Here is an 18,487-nt window from a genome sequence, read left to right as displayed (position 1 = left end):
CTTATAGATTTTTTACTACCAAAATAGAAAGGAATGATGAAAAAAATTCAAAAAGTTATGATACTTTTGAAATACCAAATTACAAACCAAACCAGTTAAACTGCTTAGTCTGACTGAGTATATTTAGTTTCCCAAACTACTTTCATCCTCCCCTGAGAAATTATTTCTCATCAATTATAACCCATTATGATAATAAAGTCATCAGTCAATGTTGCTTTTTGTGGATGAAATGTTCTATTGAACTTTACCGTCAGTCCAATAATAGTGGCGTCGCTCGTCCTAACTTGAGTAACTCGGCACCAGGCCGGCTGTTTCCATTTGTTACTGTAATTAATTATACATCAAACTTTTTTTGGTACAAAACAAATTTACCGCTCAAACTTCATTGTCCGTTAAACCGGGGAGAGTATTTGTTGACCCGCGCTATGAATAATTGAAGTACAAAACTAGGTAGCCCATATCAAAAACAATACCAAAAACGACCGATTTCATCACTTTCACCACGAAGCACTTTTTATCGTCCGCCTGTACTTACTGTTAATCAGTGGACTAATGAACACTGTCCGTTAATGTAACGATTTCGACCTCATACTTTCAGCTGTCCAAAGACACTTGCAAACATGTTAATGACACTTAAACATTAAAAAAAAACAGCACATTATGGATGAAAAATTTATACGATGAAGTATTATTTTCATCGATAAGAAAATTAAGAGAATGTAAATTACGCCCCCTCATCTTTTAAATAAACTGTTTCTACCTGATGCCGAGTGGGTAATTTGCTGAAAACGATATGTAAAACGATATTGGCCAATAATATGTTTGGATAAGGTGGGGCTGTCTGCAAACATCAATTATGTTAGAACCGCCTGCCAGGACGAACAAGTTGGGCCAAAAATTATCATTACTATAAAACACTCTTTTAAAACATTGTTGTGTATTACTCGACATTATTAGAAATCCCTAACGGCTCTGTGTGATTTGCGGGTTGATGAACCTTTAATGTAATTTAATTTAATAACCTATCGACAAACACACCCAGGATAGGCATACCAGGATACATTCAAGTTAGTATGAAGTAGACTTACCTTCGTGAGCGTGAATAATTACGTCTAAAAAATAGATAAAATCACAGGAGTAATCGAGAGAGAACCAAACAATCGGTGTCAAATTGTTCAGCTCCCAGAAAACTGCCCTGCCGATAACGAGTACAAGGTTGTAAAGGATGGCTATGGTCACCAAAACCAACCACTGAAAAAAAGTACAGAAATTAACAATATTTAATGCATCATTGATCAAAAAATAATTTATATCAGGTTTTTTTACAGTTTTTCTTGTACGTATTTATCTTGAGGATGGTTCATTGACGTTTTAACAAGGAATGTTTGTACGATTAATTTATTTGACTGCGACGGAAACTATCTTGTAGGGTTTTTGCTTCCCCTTAAGCGAATTGTTCTTAATTGGCTTCCGCTCATTGTCAGTAGCCTGCAGCTGTTTTGTAAATTTAATCCTGTACTTTATCCCAGACTGTAATTAATACAGTGACCTGAAGGGTGTGTGTTTGTTTAATTAAATATAACCTTGTAACCTTTACTCTCTTTTTTAAATAGCTGTTATCATTTCAAACGCAGAATAATACAACCGAATAGAGCACGTACTTTTCAATTAGGTTTATCATCAAATTCTTTCATAGAAAATATTACCTATTGAAGGATATAAACACACAAATAATGCGTTTTTACTGGTAATAAGTCACATATTTAAGAAAGATGAAATATTACACCTTTTCTGCTATTTCATCATGCTAATAGAAAACTGTAATGACTGATGTAATTTTTGATTCAAATTATTTGAATTGTTTATTTACATTAAGGTAGTTTAACCAGTACTTGCTCATAACCATTAACCGTTAATATACTTTCTTCTTGGTGATGTATGTTTTGTACGATGTTTAGTTAATATAAAATATAGAAAATAGAAGGCATAAACCTTTCAGTTTACATATTATTGCTGATTACAAGCGTCGGGAATGTAAAAAATGCTAGTTAAAAAAATTATACAAACGAAAGTAAAATAGGATTTTTTTTACTGTTAAATATAATTCGAATTTGACTTTTTAAGACTTTTAACACTTTTCCTAAACGAAATGAACAATAAACAATGGGTTATTTAAAACCAAAACAGATCTTGTCATTATAACCATGTCTACTTGGAATGTCCATTAAAATTTCTCCTAACATACACCTCTCTTTAGAGCACTTCCCTCTGTAGAGGACATTTTCGAATTCCAGGATTGTTTTCTGTGGGTTTAATCAATTTTGAACTTCCATCCAGCGGACATTCATTCAGCCTTGTACTATAACTTTTTTCTCCTTTAACGAATAGCCGGGTAGCTCACGACCCTTTTTCCCGGGTTTGAACGCTGGGGTGAATCGCGTGTTACTTTTGTTTCCCATTCTTTGAATTTCTCCTGATGTATTGACGTCATGTTTTTCATTCGCTTTCCATAATTTGATTGTATGAGTGGAGAGGGGTCTCTTTTCGTAATCTCTTTTAATTTTGTACCCAAAGGCCCTGATATCTCTGTTTCTACAAATGTCCTCCGCACTCATTCATACATATCAAAACGAAGAACGTCCAAAAGAAAATAAGCGATTATTTCTAAAAATAATAACTTGTATCCATGTGATTTTTTTCAACTATGACATTGTGATTTTTGTCAGATATTTTTGAAGTAATGTTTTATAATTAATTTTTTGTGTAAATAATTGCTTTTAGTATGGCTGGATAGCTGTAATTATTGTAATATTTTCTTTCACTACTTTGAATTTGTTTTCCTCTCAGTCTTCCCCTTAGTGGCCACTTCTCTCTAACGGACAAATTTTGGTAACTCAAGGAGGTCCGTTAAAGAGAAGTTCTACTGTATAGTAAACACACTCGAACTGGGCAGCCGCCCATCCTCGTGCGGGACGGTCTCGCGTTTTCACTCGGTTAAGAATAGGCCATGCAAGGTTGAAACTCGGACACTTACTTTTGTGCCAAAGCCTGCGTTTGTGTCCCGCGTGTAGAGAAAGGTTGCTCAATGTGCCCTATCTAATTGAAGGGTGCAATACCTTGGCTGCATATAGAGAGCGAGTAGGATTGTGGAGAATATCTGGGTCCGATGTTGTTATCGTATACATATAGTAATGATATTGTTGTAGAACCTCTCTAAGTTGAGAGCGAATGTATTTATTAGCGTGAATGCGTAGTGGGGGCCTCAATTAGGTTAGTTATATAATATGTGACAAGGGTGATGGAGGAATGTCGAGTACTCGATCACTTAAACTGTGTTAATGGTATGTAAATAGGAAGTAATGTATTTAAGAGTTTGAGAGAGTACGAATAAATTCGGTTGAGAGATTGCGTTGAAGGCAGGAATGATGATAGCACTTGGAGCCCAACATCAGCCCCACTCATGAGACCCCGTACTACCAACATCCGGTGATTCTCGAGATCAGTAAAAAATCAATGAAATTTAGATTATTCATTTTACAAAGAACCATCATTAAATTTGACCTTACGCCAGATTTGAGTTGGCTGCTATGTTTCGCTCGTTTTATTTATATCCTCCTAACCGGATTGAATGTTCTCATCCGTTCTTAGGCAAGTAAAACGAACCTGTAGAAAAATATTTAAAAAAATAAAACTCACCCTGTAGTGGAACGGCTTGGACGGGTCGACGGCAAGGCAGGTTGATCCGAGGCACAAATTCGGCAGGCAGGATTTCTTCTCCTCTTCCCACCGTTCTTTCTTTACGACTTCCTTCTTCGGCTTCCTCCACTAAAACAGAATGAAAATAAAATAAAAAGTCACGCGATATAAAGTTTACCTAATTGGGTCCCGGTGTCCACTTGCTCTGAGCCCAACTTGCACGGAAATCCATTTATTCAAACAACCCTTGCAAAATTTTAATAAAGGGGGGAAACGGGAAGACGTCCTTTTTAACTACGGTTTATTAACTTTTGCCCAGGAGGATGCTGACAATTCATGATGATCATCGCCCCTTGGAATGAATTGTCAATAATATCGTTTGAAGGTGATGGGGTTACGTGCAAAACTTGCGATTACGTAAAAACGAGAAGAAAAAACAAGAAAATGTACTTTCCTTCGTTTACCGATTCAAGTAATTGGAGTTATTTTATACACCAAGAAAAAGAAGAATACAATTTACTTAATTAAAAAATATAAATAATATTCATAATAAAACTCCATTATTATAATTAAAATTTGTTATTTTAAAATGTGCCTTAAACATGATTTGGCTTATTTTTTATACCTACATGATGTATATTCAATTAAACTACGACTAGTTCCTGAGTTCAATAAAAAATGTATGTCTGTTTAATTAAGCCAAAGTTTGAGCTTACTCTTGAGTTTTTCTATCTCGTCCATTGTCTTTTTCATTTGGGTTTACTACCTGTTGGCATGAATATTGTAAATGTCTTAATCACCATTCTGTACATGTGGCCTGCTAATTACATTTTAATTTTTTAACAGTTACTTTATAATTAAAAGGAGTTTTGTTTGTTAATGTGGCTTTGTGTCCAAATTTGATATATTATTTTGATGTTATCCTCTTGATCACTGTGCTTGTTCAATAACCTAAAAATTTCGTTTTCACATTTGATGAGATAAATAAGGCGAGATAACATAAAAACGCTTAATTTTCAAAATAAGATTGAAAGAATAAAATTGTGTAAATATAATATCCTTATATTATGTATAGTGTATGGTAATGTGGTAGTACAGTATACATTATGTTGTAAATGATTTTGAGTATTCTACATCGGTCCTTTTCTTCGTTGCCTGCATTTTTATTGGTTGGGAAATGAGAAACCTACTCTTCTTTCTTCTTTGAAAACGAGTTAATCTGGATTGCATTCATACCGTCCGAGAGGACTTGACATTCCTCGAAATAATTGGGGAAGAAGTCACTCAGCCCACTCTAATAAATTACATTCAGATTCACCAGACTTTATTCACACTGCCACATATTAATTGATAATAAAAGAGGGGGTGATAATAAAAGCATGCCATTCATTCACATTAATAAATTGCGTTCATTCAACTGTCCCTGAGTTTTTAAAGTTTACATTTTAGCGGTAAATAGTTTTCAAATCAATTATAAAAGTTTTATTCAGTTAGTATTTTTTTTTAATTATTCAAGAAAAAGCCATCCTGAACATCAAGGATTCTTAATCGAAATTTATATATTTTCAGAAAGGTCCATTTCCTCATTTTTTTTAAATACCCATCCTTTTTTTTTTTTTAAATTATTTTATATAAAGAATTAAAAGAGGCCTTTTTTAAATTACACCATTATTCACCTCTTCACAATTATAAGTAGTAGCAGAGCAGCAGGGCGCAACTTGCACGGGTTGGAACACACACGTACACGTTTGCACACGCCACATTGTCCCATCCAACACCCAAAATGTTGACACAAGAAATCTAACTAGTTCAGATTTCGCCTTCAGCTTACCGTTTATTAGGTTAGACCATAAGGCATCTTTACAATTATCAACCAGTGCTGATAAATCCCGACCATTCATCTATTCCAGGCATATTTCGGCAATTACTTCTATCTAATAACAATACTCTAAAATTAAAAACAAAAATATAGAAAGAATCGTAGCATGTAGAATATAGATTACGAATATATAAATATGTAGAATATTCGTAAATATATGTAGACTGATATAATAACAAAAATATATAAAAATTAATGTTTGATTTCGTTAAACATTTTGTATCCAAACCACCGTATTTATGTATTAAACTTTCGTTTGTTTCTACTCCAGGGAAAGCATGTTTTTCATACAGTTATAAAATATCGAAGAAGCATATCTTTATCGAAAAACCTGCCAGGAAAGAAAGGATCGATGAATAGTTGGCATAAAAGGAAATGGGGCATCACGAGTTTTGTGAATCGGAAGGGCTAAATGATGAGTCTAAAAATGATATCACCCACGTGTTCGCAATTCAGTATTATCGAGGGTTTTAAGAACTAAGGCGGCTGGCTGTTTGAAAATCTGTTAATACGCTTTTCCCGCTGGGTACGATATTTTTAAAATGCAACCCCCATGATTATTACACACATCTTCCTCAAATTCATTAAAATCATTAAGAGAAAAGGTTGAAGAAGACTTTCACTTGAAGTGGAAAGGAGGTAGAATTATTTTCTACGCGACATACAAGGGTGATTTTCAACCTTTTCTTAAGAACATTAACTTAGCCAACCGGGAATACCATACTTCTAACGTTCTACGTCCCAGGGACGAGCTGAACCGAACACAAATCTTCAGAAACTTACCACCTAATAATACACCCCAAGAAATTTTTTTTATTGGCCTTATGATCTTGCATATTAGCCATAGTACGAATTCTTGTGTGTGTTCAAATTGGGGGTTATCGGGAAAAAAGGGCCAGAGGCGACGGTGGGAATCGAACCCACGACCGCGGCGTGAGAGTCTCTCATGCTAACCATTCGGCTACCGCGGTCCCCAATTGAACTTAATTTGAAAGAAAACAACTTCAAAGTACTAAAAGTCAAGTAGATGTTAAAGAAAAATCCAAGAAGCAATCGCCGACTTTCTTAGTCACCTTTATTGATTTCTCTAAAATATTTCGATTCGGAAAGCTTAGCTACTGCTTGATCACTTCGGATGATCTCTCAAGGAAAAAAGGAGGAATTAGCAAGGCAACAAGAATTGCAAACGAGTGATCTTTAAAAAATCGAATAAAGACAATGATGAAGTGGTAACAAAGGCGGAAATATTAAAAGAAAATTGTGAAGAATATTGGGGTTGCAAGGGAGGCAAAATAATAGGAAGAATAAAACGAAACAGGGGGAAGTTTTCATGTTTCTCGAATGGAGAAAGATGTCGACTTATTACTGTCTGGTAGAATGACCAAATTAAGAGAAAAAAAAGTATTTCACACATAAAAGCGCATTATAAACTTTCAACATGAAATGACTGCAGGAGTAAAAACTTCCTCTCGTCCTGGTTTACAGACGTCATGAGAGGGAACTCTGCATTGCCTTTGCAACTTTTATTCATAAGGGAAACAACACTGGGCGAACATTTTATGATTAATTCAGTGTGCTATTGTAAAATTAAGCAATTTTCTAAAATTCTCCGCTTCCCAAAAAATGAAAATTTATTATACAAAATAACAATGTTCTCTATCTGACGTTCCGTAGTGCCAGACCATTTCGGTATTTTTGCTGTTTTGATCTATCAGACGCGCATCAGCTTTTTTTTTTAACCAAAACAATAGAGATCGGACTGAATCGGACAAAAACCTCCAGAAATGCAGACTTCAAGTGGAAATTTTGTTATATATATAATCTATGCGTTGAGAATACATACTTTACAAATAGTGTAACTCTATTATTACAGTTTATAAAGAAGTATAAAAACATAAGTAACAAAATTCAGAAAAGGTTATTTCAATAAAAACAATACATAAAATATAGGTTTATGTGTTTGGTTTGAGCGCGTGTACTTATTAGTGTGAGTGAGAAGAAGCTGATGATGAAATTGAACGTCACCATCGCCCCTCCAACTATGTGTGTGCTTAGGTTCGATGGGGGAACATTTATAAAAATACCTAATTGACCCTAATTGAGGGTGGAATATTAATACTGTATATAAGTCGATGGTGGAATATCTTGTACTCCACCGACTAATCAGAATTAGTGCAATGCATGAATGTATTTATTACTGCGACTAATTTATGCAATTTAAATAGTATTAGGCCAGATTTAGTTTGCTAAAATTGCCTAAATGATTAACCCGTTTGGCAGGGAAGCGACAATCTTCTGGGCATTTTGGGTTAAGGGGGATACTATCCCATAACGGGGTGGGTGAACTCCTTGATGTTTAGGCCCTAAGGTCGGCACATCGGGGAGTGACAACCTTTCGAGGTGAAAGTCCGAATAACCCCGGTAATAGGTGAAGAATATTTAAAGTAGGGGAACTTCCAGGCAAAATGTAACTCTTTTAAATATGATTAATTTAATACTTTTCAAGTTTTCGACTCTAATTTCACAAAATAATTTGGAGTAGACGATGGCCAAAACAGTAGATTATTGATGATTTTGGTTCGGATTACTTCAGCTTCTATATATCAAATTATCTAAATCCGAATAATCTAAATAGGGCAATTTCCAATTTTCAGTCACTTAGATTACGACAGATTTTATTAATGCATCAAATAATCTTAATTTCGTGACCCAAGAATCGGATTTAGAATTAATTTGGAGTCATCTTACATTGACAGATGCCAAATTTGCTTTTGAAATAAAGTGATCACTAATTATTAACAAGTCAGGACTTCCCAGAGGCAGCCAAAGTGACTCCTGGATAAACTTTGGAATTTGGAAATACTCTTATAGTAAATAGGCACCTTCGTTGAACCCATTTTTCCTTACGTAAGGATCTCGGTTGAGTTCCTGACACATGCTCATTACTATATTTCTGAAATATAAAATTTGTCGTTTTGTATTGTTAATCCAAGATTATAAGAACGTAGTGGCAGTGATTTTCCATTAATAAAGTATACTATGCCAAAAAATGTATAGTTGGCTTAAAAGGACGTTAATTATTAAATTAAAATATTTGAAATAAAACAGTTACTCGTATACCAACACCCATTATGAATTCCTACCGTTTGTTACCCTAACCATCCCTTACATTTTAGCTTACTAACCCAATAAAATAAAATTTCTAACAAAAAGTAATCAAATATTTGGTACACAATACTAAGAACAGAAAATTACAAGCAAAAGTATTGGACAAAAATTATCTTATGTTAAGAACATTATTAATATAAGATCCTTATATATTATCATCGAAATATGATCTGAACGGAAAATCATTCTTTAATGGTATAACTGAGAGGTGGCCTAAAATTTGCCATCAATGCTTTTAGGAAATGATTTTTCCATCTCAATCAAATATTAAATGAATAGTAACATTTTTATACATGCTTAATTAATTCTGCAGTCTAAAAATTTAAATAAATAGATAAAACTAACTGAAAAAGAATAATTCACTTAAACTAAAACTAAATAATTCACTTATAATTCACTTAGATCACTGGTTAACACTAAATTAAATTTAGATAAAATGAAATTGTTATTAATTTACTTAATACTAGAACAAAATAAACAGATATAAGTCAATGTAAATAGATTTGTATTACTTATAAACTATGGTATACATCCAATTAGAGTTAACTTAGTTATCTTTAAATAGTCGACCGATTGGTCAACATCAATCAATGTGCAATTAAGACTCCAATTTCATCCCGATCCGACTCGCCAGATCATTTTATTAATCTATAAATCCGGGTTGCGATTGGGTGGTAAATGGCCGGGTCACCAAACTGTCTGACAACAAATGTAGCTATATGTTTTGCCAGTAGAAAATAAGATCTAATCAATTCCAGCATCGTAAATTATCCGGAAAGGCTGCCGAATGGAAATGGTAAATTAACTGAGACGTCTATCTAGGATTTTATCGACCGGAGACCACTTAGTGGCCCAATCTCAGTAATTACCGTGTTAACGTTTAATCTCTCCTGGACCGGAAGGGGAAGGAGAAGAATCATCTCTTTAAAAAATCAGAAAAAAAAAACAGAATCAAGAATCATCTCCTTAAAAAGGATTCATCCCTTTTGGTTTAAGAACTTCGCTAACCACAGATGGAGACTAGCGAAAGACTGCAATTTCGTCAAACATGATCTAATAATTACTATGCCCAGGTAATTTGCGATCCAGATAACTTTGCATACAAAAATACTCGTAATTTTAAATGAGCATCAGCAGTCGGAGTAATTTTCGCCAGTCTTTTATAATTAAATTATCCAGGTCCGGCGATTCACGATTCCCTGCCAGACTACTCGGCTCTTTGACATGGACGGACTTAAAGCTTTTCCTTTTATGCTGAGATATTGCTTATTCATTATTCATAGCGGACGTCATTCCTGCCATTAACGGCTTTATGGTGCCGCCCGACCTTCTCTCCGCTGCGTGCTGAAAACAAGATTTTTACTGATTATATTCAATATCGGACTGTCAAGTTGTAAGATCACTTGATCTAGACCAACTTCCAAGTACATGAACGATAAACTGAAGCGCCATCTTGTTAAAGCAGTGCTTTGTTGATATCCGTTAGGTCAAGTAAAACATTTTTATTTTGACTTTTGTCCACTGTCATTTGGTATTCGTAATCTTCAAATCCTAGCTTTAAAGACTTTAAAGTTGTAGGCACAGGCTTTTGATAGGGCCTGACTCCGGGAGGTGAGGTGCAGTATCACTTTGGTTGCATTCTTCGTCCCAATCTTTAAATTATGTGTACTGCTGACCTACCTAATACCACCTCCGTTAACAATACCGAAATTGTATCTTCTAACGTGAATCCCATCCAAGCTACATCCAACGTCTAAGAACGTCTTGAGCTTATCGAAGAATGGTGCAAAATGTGAAGGACAAGACTGAATGAAGAAAAATGTCCTTGTCATCCTCCGTGCATCAACAACAAAGAGATACCGACTTCCATTCAGGTCATATACTAAGGACTATACCTAGACAGTAGATTGATTTGGAGACTTAAGAGACAACAATTTAACAGTAGATTTGTACAACAAAGAAGAATTCTAGGACCGAAGGACCAAAATTCGTGTTGACTTTCAACTCTAAACTAACGCTATACAAGATACATTATTACTTTGTACTGTGGGGTTCTGTCATGCCCTTCCAACATCCAATCAAAAGTCCTCAGACAAATCATCAAAGCTCCTTCCTGCGTGTCAAGAACTTCACTATCTACAACGACTGCAACCTTCATTTCGTCCGCGAACTGATCTGCTCTCGATTCCAAAAGTTTCACCTACCACTCGATCTATCCTAGCCCTACTGTCTGAGCCCTCTCTTCACTTTTCCACATTCCCACCCCGACAACTCGCCACGTCGCTTTAATCGACGATGGCTTCGTGACCTACTTGCCTCTTAATCTCTTACACTGAGTGCCAGCATTGGCTGGTTTCTGATAGCATGTTTACACTACTAAACTAACCTTATACAAGACGGTTAGGTCTACGAGCATTTTGGAGTAGAACTGTGGTGGTCTGCCATAATTATACATGTATATATGTATATGTATATGTATATATATATATACAGGGTGAATTGCTACTCGTGCTACAAACTTCTCCAGTAGATTCTTCACCCTAAAATGAACAAAAAAGTTCATATTGTCCATGGTCCGATTCTCAACCATTTCAGAGTAATTTCGCTTTTTATCGATTTTGAAAGATATCACGTCCTGGCGTCGGAAAATCGTGATATCTTTTAATCTAAACATTTCTCTTAAAATCTATAAGCACCGTTGAAATCCCCGTTAATTTTTAGAGAGAATCAAAATCATAATTCCATTGAAATTTTTTAATTTAATTTAATGCCCATTTAGTATGTAATGCTTAAGAAGTTTACAAACAGCTAGAAGGTCAAGGAAGAAAGACCCAAACGTTTTGCCACCTTCATCTTCTTATTGAAAAATTAATTAATTACTCCTTTAAAATGATTTCGGTTCATTTCGCAGACCATATGGAAAAATTTCTTTTTAGGTTTGATGCAAATTGTACGTGTGTATGATTTTTAAGACTCGGATTTACATTATACTACTGCTAATTTTGTATTATTTGTTGTGCTATACAACCACTTCAATGACGGTTATGCCATGCAATATTGTTTCTTTTAAATTTGTTACACATAAAAAATAACATGTTGATACTAAATACATAATTTTAATTAGTAAATTTTAACGGAGAAAAAATCGGTAGTAAACAGAACACCATGCCTAATATTTCTTAAGTAACAATGAGCAGATGGATTAAAAATTGAATGTCTTAGGTCTGAAATGGCTCACGTTACTAGTTATTCTTATCGATATTGTCTAATCCTTATAAAAATATTAAAATTAGGGCATTCAATTTACGAGAATTTATTGAATTTAAATTTAAATCATCATTAAGAACATCACAAAAATTAATAATTTTACTCACGCTAAACGATTTCCGTAGTCGGTGAAGCCCACGGTGAAACCTTGATCTGACCGAGACAGGGTCTCTGCTGACCTGAAAAATATACGAAATATTTGTTAAAACTTATCAGTTAAAAATTTAAAATACATTATTAAAGAGCAAAATCTAATGTCCAGAAGCCATAAATACTGGAAGTGTCACTTATCAGATTACTTGAACTTTACACGACTTTATTCCATAAAGGCCCTCGTATCTCATAAAATCTTTATCTTACAGTAAATCAGATTATAGAGGTGGACAGAGCATTGAAACACCAATGAGATTCATTTGCGTTTTTATTGTAATCTTAAGCGATCAAAATACAAAACGATTACGAAGATAAACTTTTACGAGTTTATAACGTTCTTAACTAAAGTTAAGTAACATTTTCTTGGCCTCATAAATACTGACTCCTTTCAGAAAAGTTTACGCTACTAATGAGCATGTAACAAACGTACTTGTGGGTCGGGTCGTTAGAGAAGCTCCTGCGAGCTAAGAACATCACTGAACGATGGCTTCCCTCGAGAGTCTGAAACGAAAGGAAAGGATCGAGTTAATCCGATTGAGGATCAGCCATACCCGAATGACACACGGACACCTGCTTTTGGCCCAAGACTCGCTCAGATGTCCCGCTTGTAGAGAAAGGTTGCATAGTGTGTCACATCTAATCGAAGAGTGCCATGCTTAGCCCCGTACAGGGAGCGAGTAGGCCATATAAACATAACAGTGGTACTCGGGCGGACGGGTCAAGTGTTGGGCCCCCCATTTCCTACTTCCTCACATATAAGTGTATATATGTGTGTTTATTTATTTGTGTTTTATTATATAATGTGGAATTTGTAATTACTTAACTAATTGTGAGTGTGTGAATAATGAAGAGTGACCGATGACGGAATGTCGATAACCCATCGGTCGTAATAATGAGTGGGAGGCTGAAAGGACTTTAGTGTCAGTGGCCCCTGATCAGAAAAATAAACTTAATTTCTCAATGACAGTGATCATTAATTTTCAGAAAAATTATTCATTAATATTCAAAAACGTTGAAATTTTGAACAATTATTTTCTGCTTAATGCTTTCAATGCTATTTCCATTGGTGTAATGAAATGTTCTGTAGGTTTAACATTTTATGAGATTCTTAGAACTTTATGAAATAAAGTTGTTAAAAGTTGAAATATCCTGAAAAGCGAAATATCTCGACCACAATTGGGGATTAGAATTTGAACAGTAGGGACTTTTTAGCTTAATTCAACATAAAGGATTACCTCCTGGAGAATTAACCTCCGCCCACGGGACACCCAATATAATTCGAAAATATAATTCTAAAATTTCCCAAGAATAACTGATTAAAATACAAAGGTGCCAAATCACCGACGACATCATTTCGAAGTTCAAACTTTTTAATTAAGATCTTTTAATTAAGAAATAGCTGCGGTAGCGGCAATTTGACTCAAAACAACTGGTGCAGAGTGTCGAAATTAACCATTTTCACCACCGGTTTCCGCAATTACTGCGGTGCAAGAAAATTTAAAAAGCGACAAGTTATACAACAAAGAGACTGGGAAGTTAGGCTTTACAATGATAGATTTAACAAAACGTAAATAAATAAGGAAAATATGTTTGGAATTGAAAACGAAGACTTTTTAGAGATAATTTTTAAATAAGTTTGCGTTTTTTTAAATAACTATAACTAGTCGCATATACCTTCCTTTAGTTACCCACTCCGCTACCTGAGGGTGTACGTCGACAAATGGATATAAGAAAATACCATACCTTATTAATTATGCAACGCTAAAAACTTGCTGGAATGTGAAATGGTGGGGAGTGAAAACCAAACTAATGATTTGGGAGGTTAAAGGAGAGACTAATTGAAGGTGCAGTCTCCGAAATTTGAACATATTTATTGTAGATTATTGTAAATTCCAATACGATTTTTCTCCACACATTGTACACCGCACATATTTCTACCCTTCCTGAAACGTTCCTGACCACGTATACTGATGACACTGCCATCCTTAATCTTCATAAATATCCTGTCATCTTACTTATCCTGCAAACTCACGTCTCATCCCTTGAGCAGTGGTTGAAAAGGTTGAAGATGACAATAAACGTGCAAAAATTTACCTTCAACCTTCAGAGAATAAACCTGTTCCCACCTATAACAGTATCCCCCTCGCATCAGCTAATACAGTAGTATCTTGGGATGTAAATGCCAAATGCCTTACATGGAACCAACAATTACAAATACTGTACTTGGAATTGAAATAGAGTGAATAAATTCAAGTACAGGTACATAAAATTGAAATTACAAGTACAAGTCTAAGTACTTGTACTTGATTACTCAGGGTGCAATTACATGCACTTCAAGACTTGTACTTGTTAAGGTCAATTACTCAAGTACTTGTACTTGTAGTTAGTAATTTTACTTTAAGTACAACGAGTACTTTCTTTTTTTGGAACTTTACCAATGTGATGGATTTGTAGATACTGCGCAAAAACTGTTTTTACGGGGCTTTTGCTATTTAGTCACATTTTGTTTGGATTATTTTGAAAGACATAAACTGCCCGCTGTTAAACCCGTACTTAGCAATCTGTGAATTTAATAGCTTGAATTTGAATTCGCATTCACATTTTGAAGCTACTGTGTGGAAATACAGTATCAATAAAGACATATTATATTGAGTTGATTCTATATAATTACAACATTATAGAAACACAATACCATAAAACCATATCAACTCCACTTGGTCTTAATATTTATAAAGTAGTGATTAGGTTCTGCAATGTCCAAAGAGAGAAAAAACCCGTAAGAAAGTTAATATTGGAGATGAGGGAATCGTCTGAAATTTTTATCTTTGAATATTTTACTAATGATATTTGTGTGTGTATTTGTTTGTGTACACGAGTATCTTAACGTAAGAGTTCGAGTTTTATTTCATTTGTCTCATTTAATATATAGGATTTGATTATTTATTTAATTTAATAATAATATTTTTTATTATTTGTTTAAACTTATGATGTTTTTAATCCATAATAAAATTTTAGTTCTAAACTAGAAAACCATCTCAATGAGATCTCTTAAGACTTTAAATGTATAAGATCATACATTGATCTTTTATATTTGTTAAGGGAATAGGTAGTAATTGTAAAAATTTATACAATGTATGTATAAATATTTGGTATGAGATTACTTAATTATAGCGACTTCGGTAAAGGCAATTTGAATAGGAAATGATTGATTGTGAGTGAGAAAAGAATAAAATAGAATGAATAAGCTATAAGGTTTTTTTTGGCGTTATGAACTATGCATATTAGCCATGTGACGATTCATATATGTGTGTTCAAATTTGGGGGGGTTATTGTGAAAAAAGGGCCAGAGGCGACGGTGGGAATCGAACCCAAGACCGCGGCGTGAGAGTCTCTCATGCTAACCACTCAGCTACCGCGGTCCCCGAACTATACGGTAAAATTGTTTAAAAACATTGGTTGGGAAAAATTATTACAAGTGTAATTCAAATTGAGGTAATAATATTGCGATATTAATAATTTACAATGACAACAGTTTCAACTACAACTACTTGTAAGGAAGTACAAGTACAAGTTTAAGTACAAGTAATTGTACTCAGGAACACACAAGTACAGGTACAAGTACTTGTAATTGTATTCAATGTTCACAAGTACAAACACAAGTACTTGTACTTGTACTACCAGTGTCAAGTATTTTACTTGTAGTTGTTCTCGCTGGAAATCAAATTGCAAGTACTTGTACTTGCAATTACTTTTGAAGAACTTGAGACTTTTAATTAACTTCGTTGTCCCGCCCTTTCTTTCATTGGTGTTCCTGAATTAATACATTCACACTTGAAGGAAGTACTTAAGTACAATTGTACTTAGGTTCTCACAACTCTGGAACCAACACACACGACTCAAAAGTCGAGAACTAAACAGACTTCTTAAAAAATTGCTGGAAGAACGAAATGTACAAACGAATGTCAGTCCTGACCGCTCCTTCAACAGATAGTTAAACGACCGGTCTTATAAGACACATTGTTGAAAATATTAAAAAATTTAATTAAACTTAAGTTTGAACAGGGGTTGCAACTGAGTTTACTCGATTCAATAAAATAATTTATTAAAAAAAAAGTAAACGTTGATTTCTTGTGATAAATAGGATGAAGCGGCATTTCTAACTATTGTCAAACAATTTTTTAAAAACATAAAACAATTTTTTGAATGTCTGTCATTTGCCACATCAGCGTCTATCAATTTACGTTATTGAACAAACATTAATCACTTTGTTATGCAGATAAAACAAACAACGTGAAGAGACTGCAAGAAGGGAAGCTCGTCTTACAATAATGATGATCGAACTGCTGACAGTATTGTTTGAGCTTAAATCATATACATTTTAAGTTGATTGGTCGGCATAATCCTGCTCCCATGTAACACGAACGTTTGGGAACATTTCCTGAGAAAGGCTAAGAATTTAGGTTGATCGTTATATCCCTGTTTCAATCAGGATGGATGGTAACAAATTAATTCTAACGAAAATGCGTTGGTTTTAATATTTCCTTTTAGAATAATGCTCACGTTCAAATGCTTCCAAGTGGGAACATACATTTGCCGATTAAAGACAAGCTTGATCTATTTCACTGCTTTCCAAATAATCCATATCAGCATCAAGGTTGTCGGACCTCATGATTTTACGTTATTTACAAAAATAAGTATTATAGCAAAATTCATTAGATTTCGTGGCCCGATTGACCAAATAAGATCTTTTAATTAATTAATCTTTATGTAAGGTATTGGTTGAGATAAAAGGTCAGTGTCATGAGCGGGATTCGCACCCAGCCGAAGGTCGTGGGTTCGAATCCCGCTCGTGGCACTGACTTTATATCTCAACCAATAACTTACATAAAGATTAATTATAGCAAAACTTGAATGTTTTGTGTGACCCAACTATACATGTATAGAAAACAAATAGAAAGAATGACAACATTAAATTTATTTTAACGTTCTACTATAACTAATAATAGATACTGAATTCTCTCTAAACCTAACTTAAAAAGATTCACACGAAAACCACAACAATCTAGTAAGGAGTAGTTCAGTAGTTTCCGTTTTTTTATTTTAACGATTCTAAAGGTGAATGGTTATGAGTAGGGCTGTGAAATATATGCATTTGCATATTTTTCCTGGTTAACTAAAATCACCAGTTTTAACAAACTGTATATGTTTTGAAGCATTTGAAATCAATTTAAGCTATATTTATTTTGAATATTTGCGCATATATTGCCATAAATGCATATTTTTGCTTAAGTGGGTTATAACTGCATATTTTTTTTACATATCCGGCATACCGGTATTTGGCACGTCAAATTTTAATGTTTCAGAGCAGGCAAAAAGAAAAATTCTCCGAAAAAGAGCTACGGTCTCCCATTTTTCCGTTTCCACATAATGAACGAATTTGTGTTTGTTCAGTTGCTGCTCCACCGCTTTCGGCCGCCTTAGCTTCTCTTGGTATAAATAAAGAAAGGAATAGTGTTTGTACCACTGTAAAAGTTCTCTTGGAATAGTGTAATTGGATTCATAGAAATATTACGACCTCAGTTCTCTTCTTTCCCTACCATCATAATTCTCAGTTTTACCAAGTCTCCCATGCGTTTTCCATCGTCAAACATTATTTGTGTGTTGTATGGTATGGTAAATTGGATACTAGGAAGCGGGGTTTGTGCTACCCAGGGACTGCAGCCTTTTGGCTTATTGTACCTTCCTAGTTCCTTAGTTCAGTGCGATAGACTCAATCCTTCTCCTTGAAGTATCAGGTCATTGACTGTCGCTGCTGTAATTTGACTCCCTAAGTTTTTTCCATATGTTAGGTTAAATCTCCATTGAGCTGTTGCTTCACATTCGAAGATGATATGGGTGGCTGTTTCCTCCTCCTCATTACATAATTTGCAAATGGGATCATCGTTGTATATGACCATGTTGTGTAGATGTTTTCTCAGATGCCAATGACTGGTTAGTAGTCCTACACTCCTCTGAGTATGGCCCACATTTGTGGGTTGTGAACTGAAGACTCCTAAAATGCCAAAAATCACAGCAAAGACGAAAGATCTTCTTCAAAAGAATATGAGTGAGTTTTCAAGTGAAACTTTTAAAGGACTATGCAGATGTTTTATACTGTGTTTGTTGTGATAAACCTGTATCAACAGCTATATGTTGTTTGGTAGGACAGCACATAAAGACAGCAAAAAACAAGGAAAACAAAGGTAGGAAGTCTAAGTTTCAACAAACCTTTGTGACACAAGCAGCCACAAGAGCTGACCGAAAAGTCTGGTTTCGACACCGATT

General features: G+C 34.6%; 1 protein-coding gene across 4 annotated transcripts in view; it reads right to left on the bottom strand.

The window, feature by feature from the left end:
• Positions 1-18,487, bottom strand: part of LOC106673751 (cyclic nucleotide-gated cation channel subunit A) — a 353,803-nt gene that overhangs the window by 15,672 nt on the left and 319,644 nt on the right. For all 4 annotated transcript variants that reach the window (XM_024225512.1, XM_024225513.1, XM_014405961.2 and 1 more), the window contains 3 exons: positions 12,118-12,189; positions 3,697-3,825; positions 1,089-1,251 (listed from right to left, as the gene is read on the bottom strand). In XM_024225512.1, the coding sequence (XP_024081280.1) occupies positions 1,089-1,251; positions 3,697-3,825; positions 12,118-12,189 (364 nt within the window). The remainder of the gene's footprint in view (positions 1-1,088; positions 1,252-3,696; positions 3,826-12,117; positions 12,190-18,487) is intronic.

This window comes from Cimex lectularius, unplaced genomic scaffold (genome assembly GCF_000648675.2).
Source record: "Cimex lectularius strain Harlan isolate CLEC.00 unplaced genomic scaffold, Clec_2.1 scaffold6, whole genome shotgun sequence".
NCBI lineage: Eukaryota > Metazoa > Arthropoda > Insecta > Hemiptera > Cimicidae > Cimex > Cimex lectularius.
The sequence above is the reverse complement of the archived record's forward strand: the minus strand, read 5'-3'. Positions and strand labels throughout refer to the sequence as shown.